A 21,481-nucleotide genomic window follows, 5' to 3' on the forward strand; every position below is an offset into this window, starting at 1 on the left:
CTCGGGCGGATGCAGGACTAGAGACAGCACGGGTGGAAAATGCATTAAGTTAAAGCTGGGGGGCGGGGGGAGGTTCTGAACTAGAGTCTGGGCCCTCCTCCTACAAACTTCTGCACCTGCAGTTTTCTTACCTTAGATGACGGCAACTGCATCCTTAGGAAAGCCAAAAAAAGCTGGTCTTTCTCTCACAATCCACAGCCTTACCCGTCAAGAAACCGTTTTTCCTCTCCAGTTAACTCCACTTTTGATCCACACAATCTTTTCCTTGGTCTCTGATTTTGGCTCACGACTCTCCGGATAAAGGGGTGGAGATTGATTTGACTCTCAATCTCTGTCCGCTAGGACTTCATAGAGTTTGAGACCTTTAACCTTGGCAGCGTGGGTTCGGGCCGCCCTTGAGACTTTTCTTGGCTCTGCGGGTCAAAATCGGCCTGTTCTGGGCTTGTCCTCGAGGGCCTCAGGCAGGGCTGGGCCCCTCTCGCCGGGTCAAAAGCCCCGTACCACCCACAGCACCCGCAGAGAGGCTTCTGGCGGCGTCGAGTCAATTTGCCGGAGCCTGCCAGGCGCAGGTGCGCGCTGTGCGCAGGCGCACGCGGCCCGTGCGTGGTCGCCCGGCACCCGCTGTCTTCCCAGCTCCTCTCGCTCCCCCGGGCGGGCGGTAACGTCCAGGTAGAGACTGGTAGGAAAAGGGTGGTCTCTCCTCTAAGTCCTGTCCAGTCAGGAGCCAAAAAAAAAAAAAAAAAAAAAAAAAAAAAGAGAGAGACACAGGGAGAGGTGGAAATAGATTAAGGGAAAAGAAGAAATTCTACACGATTTCCTCTAAATCTAAAAGCACCATGAAATCGGCGTCCGCAGGAACCCCATCCACCCGGCGCTGGCAAAGGTGAGTTGAGTTCCCATCAACAGTTGAAACCGAAGCAGACAACCTTAGCCGGGAGACCCTTCTCCCTCCTCAACAGGGTAATACTTGAATGTCTCTTGGCTTTTTATGCATTCCAAGGTAACAACAGATAGGTCTATTTTTAATGCCCTTACTCGGGAGTAAGAGTACTTTGAAACGTTTTAGCAAAGGAAACGGTTTATGATCGGTTTTGAACGACGACTTTCAGGTGTGGGGGAAATACGAAAACCAATACACTAGGGAAAGCAATTACGGTTAATGACACACAACCAAGAACAACACTTCAGCCAGGCAGGTTTGTCCCTTAGCCAGGCCCATTTTAAGTACACTGTTGGTGAAACCTAAGATAAATTTAGGACGTTTACGATGAATATTTTAATTTTAATAGTTTTAAGTGGAAATATACATTCCAAAAGTTATGTCACAAACATGAGGCCCACTTTATGCCAATTTTACAATAATAAAAAAACAGATGATAAATAAATAAGGCCAGGGAGTTCCCACTGCGGCTCAGTGGTAATGAACCCGTGTTGGACCTGGATTTGATCCCTGGCCTTGCTCAGTGGGTTAAGGACCCAGCGTTGTGGTAAACTGGGGTGTAGGCCACAGACACGGCTGGGATCTGGCATGGCTGTGGCTGTGGAATAGGCCTGCAGCTGCAGCTCTGATTCCAAGGCTAGGGGAACTTCCGCATACCCCCCCCCGGGGGGTGCAGCCCTAAAAACAAAACAAAACAAAACAAAAAAATGACAAGCCTAAGTCAATATTATATTTTTCCAACTTTTTTCTTTCATTCTACAAAAATCTGATCATCATTGCAAGATCCTAAAAGCAACTTTCTAATTTCGGCTTACTCTTCCCTGAGGCTTTCCTCAACATCACCCCCCCATCATATTTTCTTTTTTCTTTTGTGTGTGTGTGTGTGTGTGTGTGTGTGTGTGTGTGTGTGTGTTGTTGTTGTTGTTGTTGCTATTTCTTGGGCCGCTCCCTCGGCATATGGAGGTTCCCAGGCTAGGGGTCCAATCGGAGCTGGAGCCACCGGCCTACACCAGAGCCACAGCAACGCGGGATCCGAGCCGCGTCTGCAACCTACACCACAGCTCACAGCAAAGCCGGATCGTTAACCCACTGAGCAAGGGCAGGGAACAAACCCGCAACCTCATGGTTCCTAGTCGGATTCGTTAACCACTGCGCTACGACGGTAACTCCCCATCATATTTTATATACAATAAAAATAAATTCTTTAGCCTCTAATTTGCAACTCTAACTCAACACTCAGCCTAGTAAGTTAGGGTAGGGGCCCTCCAGGAGACTCTGTCTCCCTACAAAGAACAGAAAATTGCAGATCAGACATTGTATTCATGGTCATGAGTCATGGTTGCTGTGGCTCTGGTGTAGGCCTGCAGCTGCGGTTCCAATTTGACCCCTAGCCTGGGACCCTCCATATGCTGCAGGTGCGGCCCTAAAAAACAAACAAACAAAAAATCAAATGGAAATTTTAGAACTGAAATATATAAACTTATATAATTTTAAAAAGCAGTAATTGGCTTTAATAGCAGTATGAACATGGTTGAAAAAGAATTAGTCACTGAAAAGTAAATAAGTATAAAATATGCAGTTGAAATATAAAGAGCTAAAAAGAAGGACACTTCAGAGAGGCGAATAAAAGAAAGTATAGATCATGTTATAAAGGGCTATTATACATGTATTTGAAGTCCCACATCATAGGAGATAGAAATTGGATTGAAAACAATTTTGTAAAATGTACTGGCCAATTAAAAAATAACTGACGAGCTAGCAATGTACAAGAAATTCTGTCAGCTCCAAACAGGACAAAAATAAGAGAACCACATCTAGGCACATGGTTGTAAAACAGCTGAAAATCAAAGGCAAACAAACATAGGAACATTGAGAAGAAAAAAAATTCACATTATAGTCATGATTAAAGGACTAAGACACTATAATTTTCAATCTACAGTTTAGTCCCTGACAAAATCCCCTCCAAAGGGAAGATATTAAAACTGGCTGGTAAGGCAGGTGATTGTTATTGATAGAGACATGCAGGGAGAAACAGGTAGCCTTGTGTTGGGTACAGCAGGCCATCACAAGGCAGGGCTTCCTCAGGTTCTGTAGCTCCCTCCACATTCTAATTCTGCGGTTACAACTTGAGACCAGACACCCTGAGTCCTTCCATGTCACTGTAGTTGATGTCCCAGTGACTTGGGATTTGAACTCTACCATCTCAGATTTTGGTTTTGCCTATGTAACTATCAAAACTTAGAGATGATAAAAAGCCTTTCTGATTTCTAAAGGGACACTACCAAGGAACTTTATCTCAACTGTAAGAATTAAAAATACTCATCCTTTAGCCCAGTTTAAATAAATCCTATTTGTTTTCATTTGTTTACTTCATTGTTTGCTTGGTTTTTTTTCTTCTAAAACTTCCCTGGACCCTCTTCTTCCTCCTCCTAGTAGCATCTCCCCCTACTTGCTGCATCTTTCCTCCAACCCAGTGGTGATCCAAGGTCCTGATAGCTGAGGAAGAACTCTTGTAGTCTTTATTGTTTACTTCTCCATAAATTCTGCTCCTGTGATTTTTATGCTCCTAGGGGATCCTTAGTAATCCAACTTCTTTAAACCGTTCTTTTGTTTTGATTCCTCTAGGTAGCTTTGGAGGAAAGTCTAGCCATTGTGGAGACCCAGGTGCATTTCTTTTCTATCTTTCCTTTTAAAGGATGTAGGAAGAGGGTTCTTCGTGAGAAAATGCTCCAGTTGAAGACTGGGATGCATCAGCCCTTAGAGAGGAAGGGATCTGCTGAGAGGGGAGTGAATGAGCAGAAGACACAGCCTGAGGAAGCAGGATTTTCCTCTGTGTTCCACAGGGGGTAAGAGACTTTTTGTTCAGAGACTTCTACTGTTAGAATTGTCTTCGCTATCATAGCAGCTTAAGGGGCTGCATCTGTACCTTAACTGTACGACTTTCTCTTAAGACATTCCTGGAAATCTTTTAGAGAAAAGTCTATAGTATTTTTCTTATTAAAGTAATTATTATTACTTTATATTATTCAGAGTTATTTGGTTTTATTCTAACAATGTATATATTCACCAAATATATGCTCTTCATGGGTGCTTGAGATTTCATGGAAATCTTCCAGTCATTTGAGTAGTGTCTCTTTCCTGCACTGATGGGAGCACATAAGAACTGCCTGTTACCTCAGGCGTGAAAACTGACCCATCTCAGTGCCTGAGGAGATAGACTTGTAAGAGGCTTCTCCATCCCCACCAAATTCTCTACTGAAGTTCATGCCTATGGCTTCTACAGTGGTAATTTTGATAAGCTCAAGTTTAAAAAATTATTTTTAATTAAGGTAATATTGGTTAATAACATTATATAAGCTTCATGTGTTCACTATTATATTTCTGCTTCTGTATACACTACAGAATGATAAGCTCAATTTTTAAAATAAGCTTATAAATTTGCCCAAAAATGGCCTATTGGCTAGATTTGTCAGTCTGTCTCTAACAGCTATTTTCCTATAACTTTGCAAAGGCATTCAAATAATATGAAGTTAATCCATTACACAATTACCTGTAAGCACCAGTTACAGACTTGTCACTAACTTGCTTAGTGGTTGGAGCACAGCTGTAGAGGTGATTAAAATTCTGCTTCATGCTCCATTAGGTCACTGTCAGTATGTACCATCTAAATTTCACTGACCCAGAGAATAATGTGAGAGCTAAAATAACTTGAGAGTTATCTTAGCATTGAGAACACTCAGGCCCAAAGATATAGTCGCTTGATCAAAGTTGCACAGCAGCTTTTGGCAGAAATAATATTATAGTCCTGGGCTCTCAATCCACAAAGCCTACACCCACTTTGTCAAATACATTTTTTAAACATATATTCTCATTATTTTTTAAAAAGATAGACTTTATTTTTAGAGCAATATTAAGTTTAGAGCAAAACTGAGAGCAAAGTACAGAGTTTCCATATACCCCCTGCCCCCACACATGCATAGCCTCCTCCCCAATCAGCAACATCCTGCACCAGGGTGGTATATTTGTTATAATCTATGAACATCAGTATCACTCAAAGTCCATAGTTTACATTAGGATTCATTCTTGGTGTTGTATATTCTATGACTTTTGACAAAAGTGTAATGACATGCATCCCCCATTGTAGTATCATGTAGAATGACTGTTCACAACCCTATCAATAAGTGGTGCTGGACAACTGGACATCCATATTCAAAAAAAAATGAACCTAGATACAGGCCTTATACCCTTCACAAAATTAACTCAAAATAGATAGCAAAACTAAATGTTAAAACACAAAATTATGAAACTCCTAGAATATAACGCAGCAGACAATCTAGATGATTTTGAATTTGTTGATGTCTCTCTAGATACAACAGAAAAGGCATAATCTGCAAAAGGAATAATTGATAATCTGAACTTGATTAAAAAAAAATTTTTTTTTTTTTGGTCTGTTCTAGGGCCCCTCCTGTGGCATATGGAGGTTACCAGGCTAGGGGTCTAATCAGAACTGTAGCCACCACCTACACCAGGGCCATAGCAACTCAGGATCCGAGCCGAGTCTGCAACCTACACCGCAGCTCACGGAAACGCCAGATCCTTAACCCACTGAGCAAGGCCAGGGTGGAACCCGCAACCTCATGGTTCCTAGCCAGATTTCGTTAACCACTGCGCCACGACGGGAACTCCTGAACTTGATTAAAATTGAAAACTTTTGCTTTGCAAAGACACAGTCAAAAGAGTAAGAGACAAAATACTCTCTAAACCTAAAAAATACTCTGTGCTCCACTTATTCATCCTCTCTCTTTTAATCCTTGGCAGCCGCTGATCTTTTTACTGTTGCCATAATTTTGCCTTTTTCCAGAATGTCATATAGTTGCAGTCATACACATACTACATAGCTTTTTCAAATTGGCTTTTTTCACTTAGTAATAAGCATTTAAGATTCCTCTATGTCTTTCAATAGCTTGATCGCTCATTTTTTAAAGAACTGAATAATATTCCATTTTCTGGATGTACCGCAGTTTATTTATCCATTCACCTGCTGCATCTTGGGTGCTTCCAAGTTTTGGCAATTATGAATTAAGCTGCTGTACACATTGTTTGCAGATTTTTATGTGAATACAAGTTTTCAACTCATTTGGATAAATAGTGAGGAGTGGGATTGCTAATTCATATGGTAAGAATATGCTTAGTTTTGTAAGAAACTGCCAATCTGCCTTCAAAAGTGGCTATAGCTTTTTTCACTCCCACCAGCAATGAATGAGAGTATCTGTTGCTCCACATTGTTACCAGCATTTAGCATCGTCAATGTTCTGGATTTTTACCATTCTAACTGATGCATAGTGGTTTCTCATTGTTGGTGTTTTAAAAAAAAATTTATTGAAGTATAGTTGATTTACAATGTTGTGTTAATTTTGGCTGTATGGCAAAAGTGATTCAGTTAACGTATACACATATTTATTCCCATATAGGTTATCACAGTGGGTAGAGTTCCCTGTGCTATACTGTAGGTCCCTGTTGACCATCTCTTCCATGCACCATAGTGTGCACATGTCATCCCAAGCTCCCAATCCATCCCTCTCCCCTTTGGTAACCATAGGTTTTTTTCTGAAAACTGAGTCTGTTTCTGTTTCATAAATAAATTCATTTGTATCATTTTTTAGGATTCCACATATAAGTAATATCATGTGATATTTGTCATTCTCTGTCTTACTTCACTTAGTATGATATTTAATTGGCAATTTCATGATGACATGGATGTTAAGCATCTTTTCATATGTTATATGCCCTCTGTATATCTTCTTTGGTGTCTGTTTAGGTCTTTCTGCCTATCGTTTAATTAGATTGTTCATTTTCTTATTGTTGAATTTTGAGAAGTCTGTGTATTTTGGATGGATAAGATGGAAAAGAGTCCTCTATTAATGTATATTTTGCAAATATTTTCTCCATGTGTGTGATTTTTTTTTTTTTGTCTTTTTGCCATTTCTTGGGCCGCTCCTGCGGCGTATGGAGTTTCCCAGGCTAGGGGTCTATTTGAGCTGTAGCCACTGGCCTACACCAGAGCCACAGCAACTTGGGATCTGAGCCACGTCTGCAACCTACACCACAGCTCACAGCAATGCCGGATCCTTAAATGCCAGATCCTTAACCCACTGAGCAAGGCCAGGGACCAAACCCGCAACCTCATGGTTTCTAGTTGGATTCATTAACCACTGCGCCACGACGGGGACTCCTCCATGTGTGTGGTTTGACTTCTTATTCTCGACTATATCTTTTGCAAAGAAAGTTTTTAATTTTAATCAAGTTCAGATTACCAATTATTCCTTTTATGGACCATGCCTTTTGTGTTATATCTAGAGAGTCATCACCAAACTCAAAATGAGAATCATGTTCTGTGGTCTTGGGTGTAAGCTGCCTACCTTATGCTGTAATCTGCTTGGAGGGAAGATTTTTTTTTTCCTGGAAGTCTTTCGTTTTTAAGTCAGCCATAGTCTGACTTAAAGTCCAAGAGTCCCAAGAGTCCAGTGCTGTGGGTGAGGGTGGGGTCTCTCTGAATTGAGAGGCATGGACCCAAGTGTCACAATACCATAATTTAACTGTGAGAGAAATTTAAAAAAGCTGTTAGGGCCCTTTCCACTGAGGATCAGGTGCTGTTTTTGTTGATGTCTTTTCCAGAGTACCAAGTCTCTAGGTTCTAGTGTATGGGATACTAAGTCCTCATTTTTTTAATTCAATAAATGTTGTTATATTTATAGTTATATAACCATCATCACAATCTCATTTTACAACATTTCCACCCCAAATCTCCAGCCCATCCCTACCCTCCAGAACCTGTCTCCTTTGGCAACCATAAGTTTTTCAGACTGTGAGTCAGTTTCTGTTATGCAAATAAGTTCACTGTATCTTTTTTTTAGATTCCACATATAATCAGTTCTGCAAGTTGGCTGATTAAACTGAAGAAGGGACTCTTCTTTCTAATAATTCATGTTGAGTGGCTAGAGCATATCCATATTTCCCTCCAGAATTTTTGGCATAGGAACCACCAACATAGAATACTAAATCTGGATTGGCTCATAGGGGTTGTTGTAAATCTAATCTAGAAGTTAAACTTGGGGAACTCAATCCAGCACAGTTATAAGCCTCTCTCCATCAGGTAAGAGTAGGTTTAAAGAATTGCAGTGAAGAATGCTCGGATTAGGAGATAGTAGAATCTCATAAGTGATTTTAACATTTGCTGGCTAACAAATGGTGTGTATGCTCAGTGTTTAGCAAATTTTCTACAACATGAGGAACTTGTAAATTTAATTTGCTTACCTTAACAAGTTTCAAGGAGGTGCTATACTTTTAGAGGCTGCCGCTATTGCCTTTAAACAATTAGGCTATGCCCTAGCTACTGGACCCATTTGCAAACTGTTAATAGATTCTAGGTCTATTTTTTTTTCTCCATGTTTTTGCATAAGTACTCTCAAAGCTTATTACATTTCTAAACAATAATAAAAGGTTTAGTATGATTGGGGAGTCCCAGTGCAGGAGAATTTTGTAAAGCCTATTAGTTTCATTAAAGCCGTCCTCATTTTTTGTTTCCCAAGGAAGAGTTTCTTGAGTGTTATTTTTGTTTGTTTGTTTTTTGTTTTGTCTTTTCTAGGGCCGCACCTGCGGCATATGGAGGTTCCCAGGCTAGGGATCTAATCAGAGCTGTAGCCACCGGCCTACGCCAAAGCCACAGCAACACCAGATCCGAGCCATGTCTGCAACCTACACCACAGCTCATGGCAACGATGGATCCTTAACCCACTGAGCAAGGCCAGGGATCGAACCTACAACCTCATGTTTCCTAGTTGGATTTGTTACCACTGAGCCACGATGGGAACTCCTTGAGTGTTATTTTTAATCAGTTCATACATAGAGTGGAGAATCTAACAAGGAAAAGTCAGGGACACTGCCTTGGCAATATCCTGCATGTTTGAGGAAGCTTCTAAATTGTTTCCTAATCATAGGCTAGGATTACTTTGTGGTGGTACTTATTCTTTCTGAAGACAGAAAGATTCCTTTTACAGATAAATCATGACCTAGTTAATGTGCCTTTCCTTGTGAAAACTGAAGTTTATCTCGAGAGGCTTTATGGCCTTTGTAAGCCAGTTGTTATAACAGATATTTTGAATTAGCTTCATGAGTTCCCTCTAGATGTGGAACAAAGGAGTAAGTCATCTGTATATTGAATCAAAGTAGAATTTCTGAGATTTTGCAGTGTGCTTGAATCCTAATGCTTCTGAGGCAGCAGTAATAATAATGTTTTTCTGTACTTACATTACTTTTGAAAAACGTATGAGATATACATAGTATCTCATAAATGTTGACCGAATGTATGGTATCATTGTCTATAGATACCATGTTAGGCATCTGGAATCCATAAGATCTTGTCTCTTCCATGGAGAAACCCAAACTGGTGGAGAAGAAAATTATACTAATAGATTCAATGAAACAGCCTAATTGTTCAAACCTCTGGCTGTTTTGGAAGCCCAAATGAAAAAAAAAAAAAGTGTAGGGAAAGGCCATTTCTTCCTAAGATGTCTTGCATTGAGATGAATTACTGAGGACATTTCCATTTCTCAGACCTCCCCAGAGGTGAGGGCAGGGTCCTTCTTAGGGAAAGGGTTTTCTGCATCAGTGGAGAATCCATAGGCTCCCTGAGAGGACACTTAGGACAAGAACACAGTGAGAGATGAGTGGAGGTTTGCAAGTACTTCTCTTTTCCAATACTGAGGAACTGTTTCCTGGGAGCCTCCTCTGTGTTGGCTATGTGCATAAGACGAATAAAACACTCCCAGCACTGAAAGAACTCTTAGTATTGTAACCAGTAGCTACCTAACGACATGAGAAATGTTGGACAGAAATGTGAATAAAGTGCAGGGTGGTTGAAAAAGTTCAAAGGGAATTTTACGCTACATGGGATATGACTTGCCCTGATCCCCATTCTGGCCCCTTCCACCACCTGGATTACATGTTCCAGACTAGCAATTCTGGGCCTCAAACACATTTCAGCTTCTCAGAAAACGAATAGCACCTGTGCTCCCTGCTGGCGCAATGTGGACAATACTGCCAAGGTCTCCAAGAGAAACTGATGAAATCAGAAGTCATTGGTTCTGCTCTGGCACACCTGCAGAAGCAGGGAATGTCAAGCTGGTCTTATAAATTCATCATTACCAAAGTAATGAATGATAATCTGGTTTCTTTTTTTATAAATCAAATGCTTTATAGGCTTTGCTCTACTTATCCCAACATTTAAAATAAGTTTCAATCCTGACCCTATTTCTATAAAAGGCAAAGGAGCTTTACTGCTTTCACTTTGCAGACATAAAAACTGAGGCACAAAGTAGTAAATCGACTTCCCACGTGGGAAGGTAGAGTGCACTGGGGCTAGAATCCAGGCATGCTGAGTCCTGCTCTTACATCTAACTGCTTCGCCTCCCTCAGCAACAAGAGAAACTAAAACCTTCTCTTCTACTTTTCTCTACAACAAATAGTAATGTTGGGCAGGATATCATGGGGTTCTAAATTAGTTCAGATCATTTTATAGAGATCCTTCTTTTTTCAGATCATTGTTTTGAACCCTTGTGGGCAAAACACTATAGTAGTAACCATGGAGAATATAGAAGTCATAGTATACATGGTTAAAGGCTTGAAGATGTCTTGCCAGTTGAGCCTTGGCTATCTACAGAAAAGCCTCGGATAGGTCCCTCCTAGCAAAAAGAGAATCCCACTGCCTAGAACAAGTTTTCTTTTCTCTCACATGATGATTTTCCTTTCAACTTTTCAGTTAACACTGACTTTGTTTACTATGTTAAAATGGATTGTAAGCTGAAGAGAAGGACATGGAACAGATGTTAAAGTAGAACTCGAGAAGAAACCCTGGTTCCATTTTCAGAAGTATGGTGCAGATCTTAGGAGGCATCTTTTTACATAGAGGAATTTTGTTTTCTTCCCTTTACTCCCTTTACCATATTCAAGTCACTAAACATGTGCTAGAATTCACTGTGGGAGTGTTTAGTGAAATTCACATCTTCTGCTAAAGCACCGTAACCTATCAGTCACCCCTATCCACCCTTACGATTTCTTTCCCACTTTAGGAAATATTCCTTGATCCAGGATCAGCTTCAAGAGTTGACCCATCTGCAGCAAAAGATAAGGATTGGGAGAGCTGTCTCTTCCGTTCTCATCCAGCATGTCATGAACACAGTGAAGACCTTCCAGGAACTCCTCAGCAGGAATAAGTTTGACGACTACATGAAGGAGCATTTCTGTGAGCAGCTGGCCAAGGTCAGCCAGCTAGCAGAGAGCCTCGTCAGCAAATTCAGCATGGGTGAGCTGGCCTTGGGGCTCGAGAGGGCCTTCAATCCCTCCCCAGGACCTAGTTTCACACAGGCCCACACCCATCCACAAGTGACTTTTCAATCTGGTGTCCTGTTTTGTAACCACCTTCTTGGGGCCATGACAAAGTTATGGAGATTGTCATGGCCAGCCTTGGGGACTGGTTGGTGAGGAGCAACAAGGAGAGGCGCACAGGGTTGAGGATGCCATGATGATCACCAGCTCCTCCATCCCTCATGGAATATAGCTGCTACAGCAGGAGGCATCACTAGGGGTGACAGCATTTCTCTGAAACTAACTGGCAGAAAGAGAGCTAGAACAGGGGCAGCTGGTTGTTGTGAAAAAGAGCCCTAAACTGGGCATCTGAAGACCCTTCCTCTAGCCTGGATATGTTCATTACTAGCTCTGACATGTTAATATTTCTTTGGATATCCATTTCCTCACCTAAAAAATTAGGTCAAATGATACCAGCCCCTAAGTGGTGCATGATTGTTCTTAGGATCAAGTAAACAATCTTAATCAGTGCACTTCCAGAAAATGATAAGAGAATCATGCTGATTTGGGAATGGTTTAGGCACTGTATTTACTAGTACCTTTTGTGGGAGTATTTGTTATTTCAGGAACTGTTACATGGAATATTCCCTAAAGACCTAAGGACACATGGTAAGACCTGCCATAGTGAGCTCCTCATGGGAGATGCAGAGGTGAGACAGAGATGTCTGTCACCTCTACAAAAATAGGGGTGGGTTCTGCATGAAAGCTGTGATGGGACACACAGACTTGGGACTAGGGGCCAGCCTTGTGGCAGAACTTGGAGGCTCTGGCTGGAGTGGTCAGAGGTCAGCTGGACAAGTAGCCCATGCTCTATGGGAAAAGAGACATTTTCAGCTTTTTACTCTGACTCAGGGCAGAGCAAGTAGAGATGATGATCTTCATGGTGAGTTCAGGTAAGTCAGCCAGACAAGCTCTCTAAAGACTCAACCCAGGAGTTCCTGTTGTGGCTCAGTGGTTAGCGAATCCGACTAGGAACCATGAGGTTGCAGCTTCAATCCCCGGTCTTGCTCAGTGGGTTAAGGATCCAGCCTTGTCATGAGCTGTGGTGTAGGTTGCAGACGTGGCTCGGATCCCGCGTTGCTGTGGCCCTGGCATAGGCTGGCGGCTAACAGCTCCGATTGGACCCCTAGCCTGGGAGCCTCCATATGCTGTGGGAGTGGCCCAAGAAATGGCAAAAAGACAAAAAAAAAAAAAAAAAAAAAAAAAAAAGACTCAACCCAGCCAGCGTGTCCTGAGAAAATTCAGAGTATCCAGTGTCAAGCAGTTGTGTGTCTCTGATCCCAGAAGGAGAACCCAGTGTTTGTTTGTATTTCAGGAAATGAGAGCTACCTAACTTACAACTGGTCCTTTTTCAAATTTGGTTTTCAGATGATTGTATAAGTAAGAAGTATCAAAGAGAACAGATGCTGCGGAACCTCAGGTAACTCCAGATTTTCAGGGGCTATTTAAGATATAATCTGGTGAAGGATCCAGAAGCGAAGGCCAGAAGATCAAAGGAACAGGAGCTCTCATAACCCATAAGAAAACAAAGAGCTGATTTATACCATCAAACCATTATATATCCTTAGTGACAATGTGGCCTCATTTCCTATTTTTTAATTTAGTATTCTTTTGGTTCCCAATCTCATATGAATTCACTAATTTAGAATACAGAGCTGCTCTCACCTAACTTTCCAGTCTTAGGAGTCTCCTTTACTCCTGTGGCTCACCTCTGATTTCCCGTAGATCTTTAAAGACTGGAATGAGATTAATATCTTCAAGGGTGACCCAGCAGGTGCTAAGAGATGTTAAATGGCTACAAATTTTCTTTGGAAAGAAAATTTATACTATATGACTATACTTAGGGAAGGACGTGTAGAAACTGCAAGACTCCAGAAGGCAACATTGCTTTAGAAAGTGGTTTCAGATGGGCCACAGTAAATAGTATTTAGTAGATTATGTTTTGAACTCTTATGGGTCCCTAGGTGTCTTGTGAAGGAACCATAAGTGTTATTTAAAGAGCTTGATGGGTCTTCTCTCTTTCTCAAGGTGTTGGTGGCCAAGGTACTAGATACTATTGTTCTCCCCTTTCCCCCTACCCTCTACCGCCAAAAGGAAAGGAATTGTTTGGCTTCTTCTCTAAAGAAACACTTTCCTTAACTTCTGGGGCCCCTCCTGTGAGCTCCAGATCAATACAGCTATGGTGTTTGACCTTCATTTTTCCTTCTGCCTATCTTACCCACCAGTATCTTAAGAAAGATGCACAAAATGGATAAAGTGACAGATGTCGTAGAGACCTGCCCCCGGATCTGCTCCAGCAGCTATGCCCAGTCTGCTGCCCATTGCTTCCTCAACAGCACCTCCTTACTACTTGATGAGCAGGAAATGCGCCCTGCAATGGACGTGGCCAGTGAGTACCCAGAGAGCCTCCAGTTTCTGGGTGCTCACTCATTTGTCTAGACCTGGCTAATCCACTGTGAGGTACCTGGTTGAGCACAAGCCTGGAATTCAGGGCTAAGCACAGGCTCCAAGGTTATCAGGTAGCTTTTCTCCATTCCTAATCCCACACATCATCAGCCACCAGACCCCCTCTTACACATACATGGTGTTGGACTTGAGGGGAGGGGTCATGAGGTGAGGAAAGTGAGTAGACAAATGCTCTCTCATCACTGCAACACACACAGTCATGTCATCTTTCAGACCACAGATGTGAACGTTATTAACATTGGGCCTCTGATCTTGGAATCCTTTGGGTAAACAGCCACAGTTCCTATTTTCTATTCACCACTAAAGATTCTTTATCATTTGTGGATTTACAGATCCAACCCATCATTCTAATAATTCATCTGTAATATCCTCTAAACCTTCAGTATCTGGGACTGGCTGAATCCCTCAGCAGCAGGCCTGTCTCCAGAATTCCCCAAGGAGGGCCCTTGGGTAGCCTTGGTGAGGGTGGAAAAGGAGGATTTCTCCTGCTAAGCTTTCTCTTTATTTTCCCTCCTGAGAAAAGTTATTTGAATTTTTAAGCAACTGTATGAATCAAATTCTTGTGTGAGCAACCAAGGGACCAGGAAACCATCCTTAGTCCCTGGATATATGTTTGTTTTTGTTTTTTTTTCCTGGCCACCCCTGTGGCATATGGAAGTTCCCTGGGCAGGGACGGGATCCTTTAACCCACTGTGCCAGGCCAGGGAGTAAACCCATGCCTTTGCAGTGACCTGAGTTGCTGCAGTTGGATTCTTAACCCACTGTGCCAAAGCGGGAATACCATAGGTTTTTGCTTTCTTTCTTTCTTTTTTTTTTTTTGGATGATTTTTTAAATTTATATATGCGTTTTTTGAGTCGACTCTTTCAGGCATGAGTAAGCCATAGTGGGTTTTGACTTGGTACTATTCCTGTTTCTCATTTTACCCTGAGAAGCAAAGCAACATGTTTCCCTCACAAGTATAGCAGCCAAGGGAAGACAGGAAATTCACATTTATTGAGCACCTATTATGCTTATATTATTGACCACTACACTTATGTTGCCTCCTTTAATGAGGACGGCAATCCTCTCAAGGACACTCAGGTGCAGTGAAGTCAGGGAACTTACTGAAGACGACTGACCTTGAAATAATATTTACCTCTAGTTGTCTCTAAAGCTTAGACTGCTCACTACACTGCAGCCTGAGCAGTCAGGGACCAAGCAGGGAGGGCATCACCCCTTCACACTCCTCTCTCTTTAGGCTTCTGGAGCGTTTTCCCCATTCCAGTTTTTCTGCCCCTATTCCCAGCACAAATGTCTAGCCTTTACAAATGAGACAAGACCCCATGCACACTGCACTTCCACCCATGAATTTATAAACAGATGGGCTGCCCTTGATGTGTATGTGACATCTTCCAAGAGGACGGATGAGGATTTTGTGTGCATCCTTGAACTCAGTTCCCCAGAGGCACTTGCTTCCACCTCAACACTGCCCTGAGAGACAGCAGGAGAAGGGCAAACACACCTTCCCCTCACCTGCAATTCCTGCCACCACTTGTTAAGAATGGCCACACTTGAGATGTAGCCTCTGGAGAGGCATTCCCAGAAAGCATCAGCCTTGTTTTCTGCTACCTCTATCTTTTCTGAGGGAGACTGAAGCCCTTCTTTTTCCCATCTGAAATCATTGTTCTCTCAGAGGGGCAATGACTTATCACTACTCTTCCTATTCTTTGGGGGCCAAAATTTCTAGGGTAATTAAGAAATGGTGTGTGATAGATGTAGCAGCTTTACTGCGAAGCTAACTTCCCCTCCTAGGAGACTGTTCTCTGCTCCTGTCCATGTGTGGTGTGGGGCATGTTCCCTGTGTTGTGTGGCCAGGGGAGAATGGGACAAGAAAGTGCTAATCGCTGTTGCTGACAGACCCGAAAGCCCCTTTGGCTAGGAGTAAGCTGATTTTCTGGAAGAGGGGATAAAGGAGCTTTGAAAGGAGTTGGAAATCACATTTCGACTGAGTTCCTACTTTTAAGTGAGGCTTTGAACTAAAGGCTTAACATAGTTTACTCTCTTTCACAATGATGTTAATCACATCTGGCTTTCTGTAAATTGTGGAAGGAGAGACCTACTGGATACTGATTTAAGTAGGCAGTTCCCTAGAGGAACTTGGCTTAGTTGAGGGAAATGGGACCTCACTCCTGCCTGCTCAGGGAGAGACCTGAGTACTGTGGGGGCAGACAGGAGTTCCCATTGTGGCACAGAAGTTAACGAATCCGAGTAGGAACCATGAGGTTGCAGGTTCGAGCCCTGGACTTGCTCAGTGGGTTAAGGATCCAGCGTTGCCAAGAGCTGTGGTGTAGGTTGCAGACATGGCACAGATCCTGTGTTGCTGTGGCTCTGGCGTAGGCCGGCAGCTACAGTTCCAATTGGACCCCTAGCCTGGGAACCTCCATATGCCACGGGAGCGGCCCAAGAAATGAAAAAAAAAAAAAAAAAGAAAGAAAGAAAGAAAAGAAAAAAGAAAGGGGGCAGACTCTTAAACTCTTCTATGAATTATGGCCCTGCCACCCAGCTGGATTTTTCCTTAAAGGGAACCAGCACAGGACATGACCATATTTTCATAGCATCATTGAGCTGTAAGATACTGTATATTTTTTGATTCTACATTCTCCTGTGCAGAAATATCCCAGTCATTCTTTGGACAGGAGCCAGACAATCTGAGCTGTATTTAAGAATTATTTTTACAGACTCATGAGCCATTCTGGGTGGAATACAAATCACCATTCACCTTCCTCAGACACTTGCTCAGCATCAAAAGACGTCCAGAGTCCGCTTAGGCAGGAAGAGTGGGTGCCACCAGCAGTTAGCCACCCTGACTGGGTTTTCTGCCTGTTGGGCGAGAAGTGGAGGCCACTTTCTCTTCCTCCTCCTTGACTAACAACCCCAATACAGAACAATCTCGGGAGGGATTAGCTGCTGTGTTGCTGGCAAGGGCATAGACTGTTGGGATCATTCCAGCATTGGGGATTATAGAGGGAGCTACGAGAGGGGCCCCTGTACCCCTGCTGTGTGTGCACTGTGACCCTCAGACACTACATCTAATGACTGCTTCTCGATATCATAGGCCAGGAAGACCAGTTACCTTGGATGGAAATTTATAGTCCTTGGGAAATGAGTTTTTAGCTGATATTCAGCAATAGGCCGGGGGTTGCTGATATCCACCTTGGTCTGCCTTCCATGAATTATTACTATATTAGTTTTCTAAGGCTGCTTAAATAAAGTATCACAAGCTGGATGTTTTAAAACAACAGAAATTTGTTCTTTCACAGTTCTAGAGGCTAGGAGTCTGAAATCAGGATGTCAGCAGGGCCTTCCCATGTGGCTCACAAGATGTCAGCAGGCCATGCCCCCTTTTCTTTGCCTCTTACTGACCTCTTTTTTTTTTTAAGTATTTTCTTTTTTCTTTTTTTTTTTTTCCTTGTGCCGCACCCGCAGCATATGGAGTTTCCCAGGCTAGGGGTCTAACTGGAGCTGTAGCTTCTGGCCTGCGCCAGAGCCACAGCAACGCCAGATCTGAGCCATGTCTGCAACCTACACAACAGCTCACGGCAATGCCAGATCCTTAACTCACTGAGTGAGGCCAGGGATCGAACCCACAACCTCATGGTTCCTAGTTGGATTCGTTTCCGCTGCACCACTATGGGAACTCTGCTTCCTGACTTCTGGTGGTTGCGGGGAGCACTCGTTGCCTTGTAGATGCCTCACTCCAGTTTCTGGCTCTGTTGTCACATGGTCTTCTCCCCTGTGTGTCTCTTTATCTCTGTCTTCTCTCCTTTTCTTATAAGAACATCATTCAAGTTGGATTTAGGGTCCACCCAAATCCAATATCATCTCATCTTAACTAATTACATCTACAAAGACCCTATTTTCGAATAAGGTCATAATCTGAGGTTCCAGGTAGACATGAGTTTTTGGAGGACACTATTCAAACAAGTATAATTATTTTTAAAACACTTCATTTCTGACTTCCCCATTTGTTTCTCACTCATATTCCTTTCTGGACAGATGTCCTTGTAGCCACTCCTGCTGATTCAGCTTCATTGCCCAGTAACCATTCAGAAGCCATGTCTGCCCAGCCCTTCTATCCTTGGAGTGGCACCGCACAGCTGAACTGGACACCAGACCCTGAGCATCGTGGCAGCAGTAGCCCATGGGACAAGATGAACCTTCAGAGAAGGAATGCATCTGAGAACCTATCCTCTTCCTCTTTGTACCTGCCCAACTCCAAGCCCTCTGGTAAAATACAAAGGAGCAGTTGGTGAAATAGGGCCTATTGATATATTCCTTTCCTGGCTGGAAGTTTGTTTGTTTCTCCCTTAGACCCTGGCTCACAGAAGTGGGTGAGAATATAAAGGAGCAGTATCCTGTGAGTCCACCAGAGAATGAGGGTCCAGCTCAGAGCCGGTCCTTTCTATGTTCCTCTCTCATTTCCCTTACCTAGGGACTCACCCTGGGCAGGAGAATAAAGGAAGTCAGGGCATTCTGAGTCACTCTCTAGGGAGGATGAGTTGCCTCATATTTGTGTTTCCTTTTCTCTGTGCTACAACCTTCCTAGGCCTAGATTTAGGCTGTTCTAGAATTCCAAGCTCAGGCTTCCATGGGGAAGGTCTTCCTTAGGTCAAGAGCTGTTTGCAGGATTGGAGACTATTTCTGCCCATGCGTGTGTACACATGCATGCGCGCACACACACACACACACACACACACACACACACACTTTGAATACAACTATAAGCTAATCCTGCCTCTCAGACTTTGCCATTGAGTTTGGAGCCAGGCATCCTGACACCCAGTGGCTAGGGATACAGCCATGTAGAGAGAGAAGTGGCTTGAAGCATCTCAGTTTCTGGGATGCAGACAATGTAAAAATACAACAGTTGAAATTCTCAGAGAGAAACCTGACACTAAGCAAGATATTCTGAAGGATGATGCCCATTTTTGGTCTCTTTCCCCTTCCCTTTAGGTATCTTTTTCCTTCCTTGAAGGTGTTCCCTTCTCTCTTGTTCCTTCTTCAGGTCATTACACCTCCCCAGGCTCTTTCTTGTCAGTTCACCAAAGAGAAACATTCAGTATCACTCATAATTCATAGCCTGATCTAATTTCATATGCATTTACCTTATTCTTTCTGTTTGTGGGTTAAAGGTTTTTCCATCATGGATCATTGAGTCCGAGAGGTCTGAGGTAGAGAGAGGAGGGCCCTCTGGATTGCTGCCAAGGGAGGTAGACATGCTTTCTCCTTGTTAGGCCAGTCCTACTTAGAGGACTTTAGCAGTTTCTCACCCTTGTTCTCAGGCCAGTGTCCATCCCCCCCAGGTGTACTCAGCCACTGTCTGGGAGGAGGCTTTGTGAAGTTTCCTTACAGAGAGCTGTCTTGTGTTTGAAAGCCCAAGAGCTCTTTAAACAAAATTACGTGGTACTTCCTAGGTACTTAGATGAGAAGGGGAATTTGGCAGAAATATAGATTTGGGCAGGGGTCTTGCAGAAAGTCCCTGGGCAGGGGCCCCACCTGCCTGTGAGTGATCAGCTTTCCCCATTTCCTACCTCTCCCATGTCTTTGTGATATGCAACAGGGGCTGACCTGCTGGAAAAGAATCTTGTTGAAATCCAGAACCTGCGCCAACGCCTGGAGGCATCTGTATTTATCAGTGACCGCCTGCGGGAAAGGCTGGAATATGTGCTCAGCAGTGCTAACCAAGGAAGAAGTAAGAAAGGCACCAAAACCTCCTGGTTCTGTCTCCATCTAGGGAGTCTCAAAAGGGCATATGGGTTTACAGTTACGAAGCACATGGGTGTGCACCACACCATGCCTCCTCGCACTCAGCCCAGAGAGGGAATCAGAACGGTTCCCCACTTTATAAATAAGGACCAGGGCTAGTTCTCATTCTCAAGGCTGTCTGATGTGATGCCCATTCTTGTAACTCCCTATACTAGCCAGTGCAGCCCCTGGCGTTATGACCTGGCAAGTGGCAGAGCCAAGGCTCCCATGGTGCCCACTTCAGCAGAGGGAAGACCACATCCCACCTTCATGTTACTACTACAAGTGCTGGACACCACCTGCCACTTCCCTATGTGAACGGCCCACATTCCCACCCCACTCACCCAGATGCTCTCCCTTAGAGACCAGTACTTCCATAGTCCTTCTCCCTTGTCAAGATTAGTAAAGTGGTAACCAGGGCACCTACAACATCACAGCAGCAGCCAATTAGGGAGAAAGACCCTGTCCCACAACTGTTGTCATTGCACTTGAGTGTGTCGCCCACATGGTGTGAATCAGCCACATCACAGTGTTGTCCCAGTGCATGACGTTCCTGGGTTTTCTATTTTGCTGGGGCTGAAACTTTGGTGGGTGCAGGAAAGTATAGCTTTGAAAGCATCTATTACCCAAATATGTGACTTATCTGGATCACTTTTATTCCCTAAGACAGTATCCACCTTTGGTTTCCATGGATAGAACTCAGAATCCATAGCTCAGCTCTACAACAAGAAAAGGGCCTTCAGGGAAGCAAGCTGGGGTTTTCAGGGTTCCAGAGGGCAAAACCCAAGCTTGGTCACTTTCATACTCTTCTTTTCCACAGCAGTACCCAGCTGCAGAATCAAAAAAAGAGGGTGGAAAGTACAAAAATTGCCCAGATCCACATGGCCCAATCTGAATAAGCTTGCTTCTTATAGGTCCCATCTATAAGACCCTAGACTCCAAGCTTTAGGAGTGAATAACACTGGAAAATTCAGATTTAATGTGTATACGTCCCTTTGCAGATAACCAGAGGGTCACTAGCTGTGAACTGAATACCAGTTTGGTGTCTTTCTCTCTGCCTTTCCCACTTCCAACTGAGTGTGAATAAAGAGAGGAAAGAATTTCTGTTTGGAGCAATCAGTGAAAAGAGTTTCCTGTCCTTCCAGGCTTCATTGCAGTTCTATCTCTCCCTCCCTAGGCACTTCACAGTCAGCTCCAGATGTCTCCCTTGCAACCTGTCATTTATACACTCAGAGTCACTCTTCTGGCTCTGGTTGGGACATCTTGTGACATGACACCAGGAGGGTCTAGAGGAATGTTCTCCATATTTTCCAGCCCTGTCCAACAGCATTCATGGGTATAAACTTGGAGGCATCAGACATTACCCTTAAATGAATGGATCAAATTAATAAAGAATTATTAAAAATTGTTTACATGTATTTTTTCAATGTCTATAAAAAGTAAAATCTTTGCAGGAAAGAATAAAACCCAGAATGGCCTGAAATTCATAGAAAAGGGGAAAAGTGGAGGGGACAGGGAAAAATGAGTAAAGGGAGTCAAATGAATGGCAAGGGATGGAAAGTAAACCTTTGATGGTGAGCACTCTGTACTGTATACAGAAGTCATAATATTGCACACATTAAAATGTAATATTATAACCAAAATAAATAAATAAAATGATATCCTAGCAGGGCACAAAGAGCCAGGCAAGAGCCAAGAGGCCAGCTGCACTTCCATGAAGGACCTCTCCTGAGGTAGGGTGTTACAGCTCTCAGGCTGATTCAAGAGTCACTAGCCACCAAGGTACCTAGTGGTGCAGGCACGACAACCTTGTCCTGTTCCCACAAGCACAGGGTGTCACCTGGCCGGCGCTATCAGGGAGAGTTGAA

General features: G+C 43.3%; 1 protein-coding gene across 1 annotated transcript; it reads left to right on the plus strand.

Annotated features, from left to right (window-relative positions):
* LOC100156977 (myomegalin) lies at window positions 156-21,023 on the plus strand. The gene is made up of 8 exons (XM_001927313.4): window positions 156-883; window positions 3,636-3,786; window positions 11,068-11,300; window positions 12,731-12,782; window positions 13,588-13,751; window positions 17,865-18,095; window positions 19,429-19,560; window positions 20,791-21,023. Exons 2-8 carry the CDS (start codon window positions 3,665-3,667, stop codon window positions 20,880-20,882), a joined length of 1,026 nt encoding a protein of 341 aa, XP_001927348.1. The 5' UTR covers window positions 156-883; window positions 3,636-3,664; the 3' UTR covers window positions 20,883-21,023.

Source organism: Sus scrofa, chromosome 4 (genome assembly GCF_000003025.6).
Source record: "Sus scrofa isolate TJ Tabasco breed Duroc chromosome 4, Sscrofa11.1, whole genome shotgun sequence".
NCBI lineage: Eukaryota > Metazoa > Chordata > Mammalia > Artiodactyla > Suidae > Sus > Sus scrofa.

Excerpts from the sequence above, each read along its gene's own strand:
- LOC100156977 (XM_001927313.4), top strand. The coding sequence starts at position 3,665 with ATGCTCCAGTTGAAGACTGGGATGCATCAGCCCTTAGAGAGGAAGGGA. Across the intron at positions 11,301-12,730 it reads CGTCAGCAAATTCAGCATGG|ATGATTGTATAAGTAAGAAG; the intron begins GTGAGCTGGCCT and ends TTTGGTTTTCAG. Across the intron at positions 19,561-20,790 it reads CAGTGCTAACCAAGGAAGAA|GCACTTCACAGTCAGCTCCA; the intron begins GTAAGAAAGGCA and ends CTCCCTCCCTAG.